This window comes from Saccostrea cucullata, unplaced genomic scaffold, assembly GCF_032062105.1.
Source record: "Saccostrea cucullata isolate Sc308-1 unplaced genomic scaffold, CSIRO_AGI_Scuc_v1 ctg3345, whole genome shotgun sequence".
Lineage (NCBI taxonomy): Eukaryota > Metazoa > Mollusca > Bivalvia > Ostreida > Ostreidae > Saccostrea > Saccostrea cuccullata.
Genome location: NW_026933312.1, coordinates 3,533 through 16,009, shown reverse-complemented (window position 1 = coordinate 16,009; position 12,477 = coordinate 3,533). Strand labels below are relative to the sequence as shown.

Genomic DNA, 12,477 nt, shown 5'->3' with positions numbered 1-12,477 from the left:
TTGTGTAAATAAATAATTAACTATGTAAACATATAATTACTGTACAATGATTAATGAACACCTATTGGAATAGAGGACAGGTATATTTGCTTTATTAAATTATAAATCAGACTTTACTAATATTTGAAAGAAAAAATGGATCTATAATAGAATTAAATTTTATTTTTTCTCCGTTGACATATTCAATCTAAAATCCGTTTGGATTTGGTTTTTTCGTTGTATGTTAAATCATTAACATAAGCATTATTCATGATATAAAAGGCATCATATATAATGAAAAATTATCGTAAAATATGATATATACATGAATCATGCGTTCCTCAAAACTTGCACATGTACATGCGATGGTCAATGAAATACATATTGTAATAGATGTACTAACAAGACTCAAATAACAAGACTCAAATCCTGAGTATCAATCTGTCAAACGTTGCGTTCAAATTATTTTTTAAGTATGCTTAAAAAACAAAAAATCTTGTTCTGAAATAGGTCGAAGGAAAAAGACTAGTAGTAAGTATACAAACATACGTGTATCAGTAAAGAAAAAAGAACTAGTTATGACGTTCAGATTATGCATGCATTGGCGAATCCAGGAATCTTGAAAAGGAGGGCAGCTAAGGTCGTCGAAGGTACCCTCAGTCACACAAAAAATTGATTTATTTATTGAATCTTATATTTTGGTCACAAAAAGGAGAGGGGTCCTAGTCCCCTATAAATCCATGAGTGGCATGATATGCAAATTGAATTTATTGCTGAAATATAAGAAATTTTCTTGCAAAGGAATTTCCCTTTTATCGCAACTTTTCATACCTGAGAGGAAAAACAAACTCTAAATGTTTTACGCCCCCCCTTCCAAAAAATCACACTTTATCTTCACTGAATGTAAAGATGATACAGTAATTTTATTACAGTTAAGATTTACAACTCCATAGCATCTCTCCAAGAATTAAGTTGACAGGAAGCGATTCTATTTTGTATAAAATTTAACAACCAGTTTTACAATCGAAGTGTTTATCCGGGCTTGCCGGAAAGTGTGCTCTAATAGTAATCTTAAGATTTTTTTTTTTACTTTTTATTTTTCTTACCAATTACCATTATTCATTTAGATACCAAATATTGCCCCCCCCCCCTCAACTGTTTACCAAAAAATAACAAAAACAAAAACGAAATGTTCATTGAAACTCCCAACACTTTCTGTCTGTAAATATTAATGTAGTAAGTTGGTGTAAAAAAAATAGTACTGAAAGAAATTGGAGTCGGAATTTATCCTCAGTTGTCTTTTTTTTTCGCTTGTCAAGTTCGACTTTTTTCTCCTCCCCCCCCCCCTTTCAAAAGGGATGCTACGTCACTACTATTTCAGCGGATTTCGTAAGAGACTTAACATGACTAAATCAACTGGTATTTATTAAGGAGTGATTAAATATGTATAAAGTACATCGTTTCTGAGAAAATTTATGCATTTTAAATCATCTAATCGAAAATAATATTTTCCGTTTTCCGTTCCGTTCCGCTTCCCGTTCCGTTTTCCGTTCCGCGTTTTAGCAACACCCTTTTCATATCGAAGTTTTTATATCCTGGTGAGCTTAAGATAAAAGATATCACAGAGTTTGCCATATCTGTTTCATATACACATGTATGGGTATTTTATTTGAGAAAGACCCTTATTGATTATATAAAAACCCAGATCTTTGATAAACGTGATGACATTCTATCGTCAACTTCCCTTAAGCCCGTGTCAAACTGTCACGATTTTTGGCTACGACAGAGTACGAGTTAAAAACTCGCGGTAATTCGGAGTTCATCGTAGAGATAGTCGTAGTGTTCCATGTTCCATGTTCAAAACAATCGTGGCCAGATACGATTTTTAATTATCCGTAAGCGATCGTACAGTAATCGCAATACACTCGTACACATAACCGTTGTAAATCTTCAACATTCGTGGGACACTCGCTAAAATCGTAGAACTTCCGACTCTGAGAGTTTCCTACGATTTATTGCGATTGTCCCACGAGTTTTTGCGAGTGTTTCTCGACTCAAAAGGAATGTCGTACGATTTCATGCGACTATGATACGAACACAGGCGATTGACGGCGAGTGCAATACAAGTACCGTGCGAGTGAACTACGAAATAGTACGATTGTACGAATACGCGTTGACCATAAAAGAAGATATCTGTTGATTTTCCTGTCAAAAATCAAAATGCCGCCAAGACAAAAGGGGAAGAAAACTCAAAAAGAAACTGAAAAGACTTGTAGTCCTAAAATTGAAGAACAGTTACAGAAGAACCACCTCCACAAGAATCAGAGCCGTTACATAAAAAGCGGCGACAGAACCTTAATTTTAGTGAGGAACAAGAGGCATAATTTGTTGAATGGCTTAAGAACCACCCTATATTTTACAATAACGGCTCAAAAGAATATAAAGATACACAGAAAAAGCAGCGCCTTTGGCAGGAGAGGGCTCAAGAAATGGATGTTTCAGGCATGAATTTTATATTAAATGCTGCATTTTGAGAAAATTGTTACTCTTGACACAATTGTTTTGTTAATTTACATAACAATTTTGCATGTTTTCTTTTTAGTGGAAGATTTACAAATCTGGTATAAAAGTATGCGCACAATGTATGGAACATTGTCTCAAACGAAATCAGGTGACGGCCGTAAGGAACTTACTGAGAGAGACAAACGGGTCAAAGAGTCATTTTCTTTCCTATCCGGCCATAAAGTTCGTGTATTCAGTAGACAAGCCGTAAGTGTAAGTATCATATATTACACTACTTATAAATGCAGACAACTATATTTTTTTCCTTCTATTTATTTTTGATAAATTATTTTATTGCTGTAGCTCCGGACAAAATTGGGCCTTGACAGCTCAGATAGACCTGACACACCTCAGACGGTCGATAGTGAAGAGGAAATCGAAAATGAGGAAGACGATCAAGGAAATCAACCGTGTAACTTTTCCACTGTCACTTAAGACCCAAGCTCTACAAACTTTCCAAGCATGAAGGCACGTACTGCAAAAAAGAAAACAAACATCAGAGATTCGGACATGTTAGCTCAGCTTAATGAGAGGGTTACGGAGTCAAAGACACTGCAGAACAGAATTGACGAGCTTGTCAAGTCAGCAGATAATACCCGCACAGCTTGGGCAAATTGGATGGGCACCATGCTTCCTTATATCCATGACGACTTGTGGGAACAATATCTTCGACAGTTTTTCGACAGTCTCCTTTGGAATTATTCAACAGAATACGAAAAGAAAGAGCACAAGCCTCTAATCTGACAAATTTGTCATCATCTCAGCAACAGCAAAGAGCAAGTGTAGAACAGCGACAAAGTTGTGGCGGTTTTCAACCAATCAACTGGGACACAACACAGCCTCGTTATGACCAACAACAACATGTTCAGTCAACTCCAAGATCGTCCTCAAACTCCTTCCACATCAGTTCATTTCTAAACAACCTTCAGTCAGATTTACCTTGTGATGAATCTAACCTTCATGCCGAAAAATCAATAATATATAGCACTCAGAATTGTGAAGGTTCCTTTTCTTGAGGAAAAAATCCAAACCTTTTTTTTTTAATTTGCCCATTCACGGAATGAAACATTTTTAGTCATGATTGGTGTTTTATTTTATTTTTATTATTCTTTTCTTTGCAAAGTACATTGCACTGTAATAATTATCATAAGACATTAAAGTTACTGATCTACAAGTAAATGTACATGTGATTCAGTTGTTCATTTTCAGTATACACATATGTTATTACGAGTTTGTATTTTAAGTTTGTTTTATTTCTGGTTTGTTCAGAGAATGAGTATTAACATTGTCCAATGTTTCACGTTTATTAATACACAATAAATTTAAAACAATGTCCTGATTTATTTAATAATTTACAATGTAGTACATTAACAATCAAACGGTCGTCAGAAGAATCATCAGAACACACTTATAAATCTCTAAATCATAGTCATTATATCATGTCATTCTGCCAGGGAACCGCCCCAACGGGTGAGTTGTAGTAATGCTTCAGGTAGAGCCTCTGGGTCTTTGCTGCTATAGTTGCTCGATTGCATCCACCAACGTTATCCAAATCTGTAAGGTTTGCACAGTCTCTCCAAGCCCCCGGAACCACGTGATGATTTAGATCTTCCTGATCAAGATTTTTCGTCTTGGAGATTTGGAAATCTCATTCGCATCAAATTATGAAGACAGCAACATGCTAATACAATAGATGAAACAGTTTCTGGTTCTTGGCGCATGGGAGCTAAGAGGCATTGCCATCTGTTGGCAAGTATTCCAAATGCGTTTTCTACAACGCGCCTTGCTCTGCTGAGTCAATAATTGAATATACGCTCCTCATTGGTCAAAGTCCTTCTTGCAAATGGTTTCATAAGCCATGTCCTAAGAGGGAAGGCGTCATCACCCACGATGAAATACGGGATGTTTCTGTTATCATTTGGTAGAGGGTCAGCTTCTGGAAATCCAATATTTTGATTTTTGGTGACATCTTTTAATTCTGAGTTGTTAAACACAGTAGCATCTGATGCAGAACCATTTGCACCTACGTCAACCCAAATGAATTTATAATCAGCATCAACAAGCCCCATAAAAATGAGGGAGTGGAACCCTTTGTAGTTATAAAGTGAACCCCCGTTTCGGGGACATTTTATAGCAATATGCTTCCCATCCAAAGCACCAATGACATGGTCCAAGTTCCATCTATTTTTGAACTGCTCAGCTATCTGTTGCCACTCATCTGTAGTTGTAGGACATGCAATTACTTCATTAGCATATTCCGCTATTATACTTTCACAAACTTCTCGAATCAGCAAGGAAATTGTATTATGTGGAACTCGAAATCCGTACATAAGACTTGTGTATGACTCTCCTGTTGCTAAATACCGAAGTGTTATGGCCAACTTTTTGAATACATCCTCCGTTTCAAGTTCTTTCATCAGACGATCAAAATATCCATACTGAGTACGTCTAGTGATCCAGGGTCTTATCCAGTATCTTCTTCTTTGCCTCCGTGGACGTCCGTTGTGTAATAAATGCGCAATTGCCTCGTCATTTTCAGCAATATTCTGTTCAAGTTCCCCCAAATATTGCAGCACTTGATGCCTCCGCACTGTAGCTACTGTCATAATTATACAACTTCGAAACTATGCTAAAGAATTTCAAGCAACCCCTCGATATATATACTCAAACCAAGTATACTCGTAAGAACTCGTATATGCATCGTAAAGACTCGTAGATATTCGCAAGAGCATCGTATAAAATCGCGTTTTATCGTACAAATTCGTATAAAGATCGTATTGCGTTCGTTTTGTGATCGTCTTTGCTCGTACATTACTCGCCAAAACTCGCTCTGTTATCGAATAAGCCTCGTACATTGTTGAGCGGACATCGTAGTCGTATCGTGACACACTGGAAAAAATCACCCTCTGTCAAATAATGCTAGGCTAGCGTGGCGATTTATGGTTTTTTGTAAGTTGTGTGGAATCGTAGCAAAAATCGTGACAGTGTGACGCCTTACTTATGCAGCAATATACCTTCATCACCTGCAAACGGAGTTTATTTATTCAGTTGATTCGATATGCAAGAGCTTGCTCTACGTATGAATAATTTCTAAAACGATTTTAAAACGCAAAATCTAATGTTCTCTACTTCCACCAAAAACGTCCAAATCCTGCTGACACTGTAAGCTTGCGTCTCGGTAATGAACTCATTGAATTTTCCAACTCGTATACAATCATCTTGGATTCTCTGAAGTTCCAGTTTTGACCCTGGCGAAAGAACATCTAATGCTAGCGCAAAAGGACGGCAAGCATATTTTGCATTAAAAAAAATCGAACAGCTCAGACCAATAACAGAGCCAAAATGTATTTAAAAAAAGTTATCTTACCATCAGTTCTTTACAGCAGCGAATTATGGTGCAATCTTCGGACAAAAGACATAGGAACACACAACGCATTCCAACATTTCGTCGTTAAGAATTTTATTGGAATGCCCCATCATACAAGATCAGACATGTGCGAAAGCCTTTTAAATCTCCCTCCAATCACAGCAGAGAAGTCAACATAACTTACCTTACCAAGCGAGTATTTATCATTCGACTGTTCTCCTGCCTTTTTATCACCAGTACTATAAATATTATGGGTTTATTCAGGACATAATTCCTACACTCTTGAAATACAATTTAAACCGTGTGTTAACTGATTATCTCGAAAGTGGATTCTTCCCCAATATGTCTCAGTGGAAAATACATTATTGAAATCCTCTGTCACCTCGTTTCTCTAGATGTCTTTTCGCTCAACCGAATGCTTGCCGACCCTGACTGGATTAAGCATTCCCTGCGCAAGCAAACCATCTAAGCATCTGTGGACCATCCCAAAAAATATTCATGAAATTGTTCTGTGTAAATTCATTGTTAAGCTATGGACCCCTTTAGATACACTACCGGAAACATGCTGCCTCTGCGCAAAATCTTTCACGATCGTGTTTGAGCACATGACTACTGTCTGCCCTGAAACATCTCTGTATCGCGACGCCTGGTGGTAAACTGTGATTGAGGACTACGACATCTAACTAGGCGCCGAACTTTCAGGGCTCTCAGGAAATGAATGATATTTATTTCTGCTCAGTGCCAACACCCTTACTCTTGAACGTTGACACACCAGGGGCCCGTTTTACAAAAGAACTTACGACTAAGACCAAAAACTTCAGATTATTGTAAAATTATGCAAAATTAATAATTTTCCCTGAAATTGTTTGTGTAAAAATATCTTAACACATTCCTTTGAAAAATTTAAAAATAATTTTCTATATAATGTTAATTAAAAAGTTATATGAAGAATTAAATCTAGTCTTATGTCGTAAGTCCTTTTGTAAAACGGGCCACGGAACTCCATATCTTCAACTTCATTATGAAAGAGATGTGGCAGCGGTCTATCACAGAATGACAACGGCGTTCTCTTGAATGGACTAGATATTTCTAATCCCTGTACATTAACTTTGTGGCAAACGTACATGTTAATTTCTCCGAGCTTAAGCTCATTTTCAAATTTACTTTTGTACTCATAAAAATAATAAGCCCTTATGTAAAGTTATCTTTTGTCTTTCCAATATTTATTCTTATATGTTCATGAATCTATAATAGGAGGAAATAAATAAATAAAGAAAGAATGAATGAAGAGCTTGCTATACGTATGAATAATTTCTAAAACAAGGTAAATTATTGAAAAACAAATTGATGAAACAAGAATATCAGCAGTCTCGTTTAAAGCCATCATTTCGTAAGTCGTATCGTTCACGGTATCTCAGTCGGTAGAGCGCCCGCTCCGTGATCGGGAGGTCGTGAGTTCGTATCTCGACCGCGTCTAAATAAGTCGATAAAAAATGGGTAGCAATTAGCTGTTCCTTCGCCATGCGCTCGGCACTTTGAAGTGAAAGTTGCGGGTCCTTCGGATGAGACCTTAAAAACCGAGGCCCCATGTCAGCGGCAGAAGTTGGCACGATAAAGATCCCTCACTCCTCAATGGCCCTCGGTGCCGAGTAAAGGTCAACATTTATGCTCTTCACCAGCATATGGTGACGTCTCCATATGAATGAACATTTTTCGAGGGGGACGTTAAACAATATACAATCAATCAATCAATCATAAGTTGTACGGTCGTTACAATGACCTTGCCACCAAATGCAATTTATCATTGAGTCAAATGCTGACTGACGTTTTTCATACAAATTGTTTGTCCATTATTTATACAATGAATCGACGACGGATTTTTCCGTTATTTCCCGATCATGACAAGGAGCACACGGCGGGTGTGACCAGTCGACAGGGGATTCTCACTTCTCCATGGCACCTGATCCCATATGATATTTTGGAGGTCCATGTTTCACCGCTCCTATTTTGTATTGTTCATGACTTTTGATCTTGATTACTGTTCGTTATCTCAATATATTTCATTTGAAAAAAGTATTAGATTCTGTAAACAAATATTGTTAATTTGAATGATGCAGAAATAGAATAATTGGTAATCATGTTATCCCATCTCCTCATGGTATTGGGGTTCTTTCCTAAACTTATATTGCATGCTCCTAAAAAATTAACACTCAGCTGAATGCTTTTGAGTACCTTAATAGAAAATAATCTTTTTACATGTATTGCTTCGGAAATTGGAAAACAAATTGACATGTATCTTGTAAAGTAGAAATCAGCTGTTTCAATACTGTACTCACAGAATAACACAAATAGATCAAAATGGCACTACTTAAAATCAGCTTTGTGAGGAAATTCAGAACCAGCCGTGTAACAGATAATTGCTTTTATTATTTTATGAAATAATAATTATAACTGTATATCATTATATTTTCCCAAGCATTATTTTTACGAGATACCTTTTTATAAGCGAGACAAAATTATTTCTAGCTATAGTTTTTGTTGTTTATAAATATTATTATTATTATATACATGAGAATGACAGCCTACCCTAATTAATGAAAAGCGATTTACAGTTACCTGAATCATTTCCATAAATGCAATGTACATGCATTTGAAAAAAATAATCCAGTCTTAAGGAAATTTGTTGTCAGTAGGTCTTTAGAGATACATATTTCTCTCAGGTAGCCAGTTAAAGATGAAAAAGTAAAGAATATGATATATTAAACAAGAAATTAAAAATGAAAAAAAAAATTGCTCAGAACACAAATTTGGATAAAGACTTACTTTAAGATTGAAATACATTACTTATAAGGACCATTTTTATCTTGAGGCCAAAATTTATTTATCTGCATTGTAGATGAATGTTGAATCTCCATTCACTTTCACCATGATAAGATTTTTTTACTTAAGGTCAGACGATACGTTCCTCAGAAATCTGTTTTGTGTATTTTCGTGATATATGAAAGATATTTAAAATTATATTTACCTTGTAATTTCTATAAACTTGTTTTTAATTGTCTTAAAAAATTTAACGCTTAACTTTTATATTTCGGCAATTTTTATTGTTTTTTTCCCAAAGAGATTAATAGGCAACACCATCCACTGGTATACTGCACAAATTCCTGGTAATGTACCTCAATTTTTTGTGAGTTAACTTGTTAAAACAGCATTACTTCAAAGACAAATTCTTGGGGAAAATTTTTTTTATAATAGGAACGTATCATCTGTCCTTAAAATTAATTTGTCATTTGTCTTTCTGTATCATTTGTTTACATGGAAGACTTGTTATCTTTTGAAAATATTTGAAAAGTTTATAAGGAGATAATCAGCTCGATCTAAGGATGAAATATTGTACACTGTACATTTAATTTAAATACGTGTCTTTTTTTAACTCTTTAAATAGGGTGCTTGAATGTCTAAAATATAATTATTTATTTCCAAAGTGTCATCTTGAAAATTAAAACGAATTAAAAAAAATATGTAAATTGATATTCTTTCTGTTCTGAATGCTTTTTATTACAAACATTAGACATGTATATAATAATGGTAAATAGAGACTTCAAATTTAAGATTATTACAAAACTTCTTGAAAAATAAACTTATAATTTGTAAAACACTTTGGCTTTTTTTTTTACAAACACAGTTTACAACTTTCACAAAGAAAAATTATTATGATATAAATGGAAACAAATTTAGAATCACTGATTTTCATTAGTATTTAAAGTTAATTTTACGTGTAACAGAAGAGAGATGGATGTTATACAAAGATCTGCAATTATTGTTACTCTACGCTGCATCTAAGAATCGGTTGCTTCTGTCACGTTTTTCTTGCGACGCATCAGCATGTGATACATAATAACTAAAAGACACTAAAGAGCTTATAGATTGCCGTTATAATTCTGATTATTGTGGCAGTCTTTATTTTCTGAAATGACATCTGGTAGAGTGAATATTGATACGAGTATAGCGCAGCCTGGAGGTTCCCTGTCACCTGTTGACAGATCCCCAGAATCTGCCACGATATGTCTCTGTAATCTAAAGGTATACGCTGTCCATGACCAGATTTAACTAGGGACTGTAAATCATTTAGAACTGATTGTACTCTCATTGTGTCTACATGTCTGTAGCACAAGATCTCTAGCATGTATACCAATACAAATGGTGGGACATATAATGCAGACCAGTCATTCTGTTGGGCAGACTGTTGTTCTTGTACCAATTCACTGATGTAATGGATTTCATTGTATAGTATGATATTCCATGCTACAGCTTTACTCATCTTTGTAGACCAGGAATGTCCCCCTACAGTCTCAGTATACATCCCTGTATCTATATTAAACCTATATATCAAATATGGCTGTATTAACTTGTCCTTGATCATATCTATAAAAGATAAAGCTTCCATGTATCTAAGTGTTTTGTAATAATACATGGCTATGTGCATCATGTCAGTTATAAATATACATCCAAACTTGGCTGCTAATTTCAGCATGTGACAGGACATTTTGTCAGCTCTATACCTCTGTTTGTTTTTATGTGTGTAAGTTTCCATATGTAATATAAAAGCAGTTCTCTGAAGGACAGAAGCTGTAACTTTCTGTAGCATCATGACTTGATACTGTGTCAGGAGGGGTGAACCTATCATCTGTTCTACTGTATGTAAATATCTCATACAGGTTTCTAGGTTTGGTGTCTAAAGTGTTTCAAATCTATATATCTCCTTCAATAGCTCTCTATCAAACTTGGTCTCAGAAATCAGAGTATGTTCATCTGTACAGATGGAGAGGTGGGGGTTGTGAAGGACATTTATGATATAAGATCTAATGGAGGGAATGTGTAGCAGGAATGCTAAACCCTTCTCATAAAACCCATTTAGTCTTATAAATATCTGATGCTGTGCTTCACCATGGACTTTACTCAGAAACATGTTATTTTGGGGAATAAAAAAAATTAAAACATACGCCCTCATAAAACCACTTAAGGATGAGTTTGAAACAAACCCAAAAACACTCCAGGAGAGTTTGTGGACACCAATGTTGTAATGTATTCTGCTGTAACACCCAGAAAACTGCTGTCTTCATGTGATAGGAACACAGTAATTTATCATCATCACTTTTACCATTGTTAATTATTTCTGTTAAGAACAATTTAAGCAAGCCATAAGTTAAGAATTGAGAGTGATTCATAGCACACACAAGTTTATGTTCTGCAAGAGAGAAAGAAATTCTCCATTCATTGTGCACATGATGTTCTAATTTATGTCCTATTGCTACAAAGTGACATCCATTTTGTACTATATCATCAACAATATGAGACTTGGGCCAGGAGTGACATCTTTCTATCCAAGAGGAGGCAGATGGAGGCCAAAAATCACTTAGAAAGCAGTGGACAAAATCATATTCAAGTGATTCATGAAATCCGCTTGCGCAGGGTCCATGTGGAATGGAGTCAGAAAAAGTTGAAGAACACATAATCTTTCTGTATTCTAAACTGGCGATATAGAGCTTATCATTTATTCTAAGACAGGTTCTCTGGATTGTTCTGTCCATGCTTGGTGACAGTAAGTATAAAAAAGTGAATCCTGGTGGACTATCAGAACAGTCACAGAGGATCAGTGTTTGTCTGTGTGTGTTGTAATACTGAGACTGAGAGAATTCCCAGATCACACGGTGATTATTTGGCCACATCATATAGTCTACATCTGATCCATTCAGTCTGAATCCTTCTCTGAGACTTCCACTTATCATCTGACTGATCTCATAACGTTTTATCAATTCATTTACCACCATATCCCAGATGTCTGCTACATCTCTCCTCATGGCCACCAGTTGTGAAGTCCCCAGTTTAACACACAGTCCCAGGAACACTGACTCAGACACACCTTGTAGGGCTGTCTTTCTAATGATGATTAAAGAGAATTTAAGATGTCTTGATAAACGTGATATATGTTATTTACTTAACCATTCAATACTTACATAATTTTTATAAGATTATATTTTTATTGGCTAATCTATAATTATTTAACTTTCAGCCTTCAAAAATTGCTTTTACTTTTACAATGAAAATTCACTTTCATTGTGAATCATGATCAATTGTTCTCAGCATATCATTAAATTTACAAAGAGCAAAATAGAAGAAAATAAAAGTGTTTTCTTGTATATGAAGTTTAAGTGATCCAAAAATTAAAGTAATACACAAATATTAATTAAAACTCACATTGGTGAAGTTCTAAAGGAATTCATTTTTACAGGTAAGATATGAAAATTACCAGGTGCTATAAATAGTACAGAAAATCCCTTTAAATCTTCTTTCATTTTATATCTACCTTTTACCTTTTGTGTTCTCTGAGAAAATAAAATAAATAAAATGGCATTTATAGGGCAAGGTAATTATAATGCTCTGTAACTAAAAATAGTATTGAACCCATCTGGGAAACGGGGACATTTGTAAGGAAATCTGCTCGACCCCCCCCCCAAAAAAAAGGAATGCTATAATTACCTATAGTTTATTGAAGTTAACTATGATTAACA

The 12,477-nt window shown here is 35.2% G+C and overlaps 1 protein-coding gene and 1 pseudogene across 1 annotated transcript; both read right to left on the bottom strand.

The window, feature by feature from the left end:
- Window positions 1-4,337: 4,337 nt before the first annotated feature.
- On the bottom strand, window positions 4,338-5,147 carry LOC134237961 (uncharacterized). The gene has a single exon (XM_062720094.1). The coding sequence runs from the start codon at window positions 5,145-5,147 to the stop codon at window positions 4,338-4,340; it is 810 nt and encodes a 269-aa protein (XP_062576078.1).
- Window positions 5,148-9,806: 4,659 nt separating this feature from the next.
- LOC134237960 (uncharacterized) lies at window positions 9,807-12,189 on the bottom strand (annotated as a pseudogene).
- Between the last annotated feature and the right edge of the window lie 288 nt (window positions 12,190-12,477).

Bases quoted from the DNA above. Each gene is read 5' to 3' on its own strand.
- LOC134237961 (XM_062720094.1), bottom strand. From the start codon at position 5,147: ATGACAGTAGCTACAGTGCGGAGGCATCAAGTGCTGCAATATTTGGGG.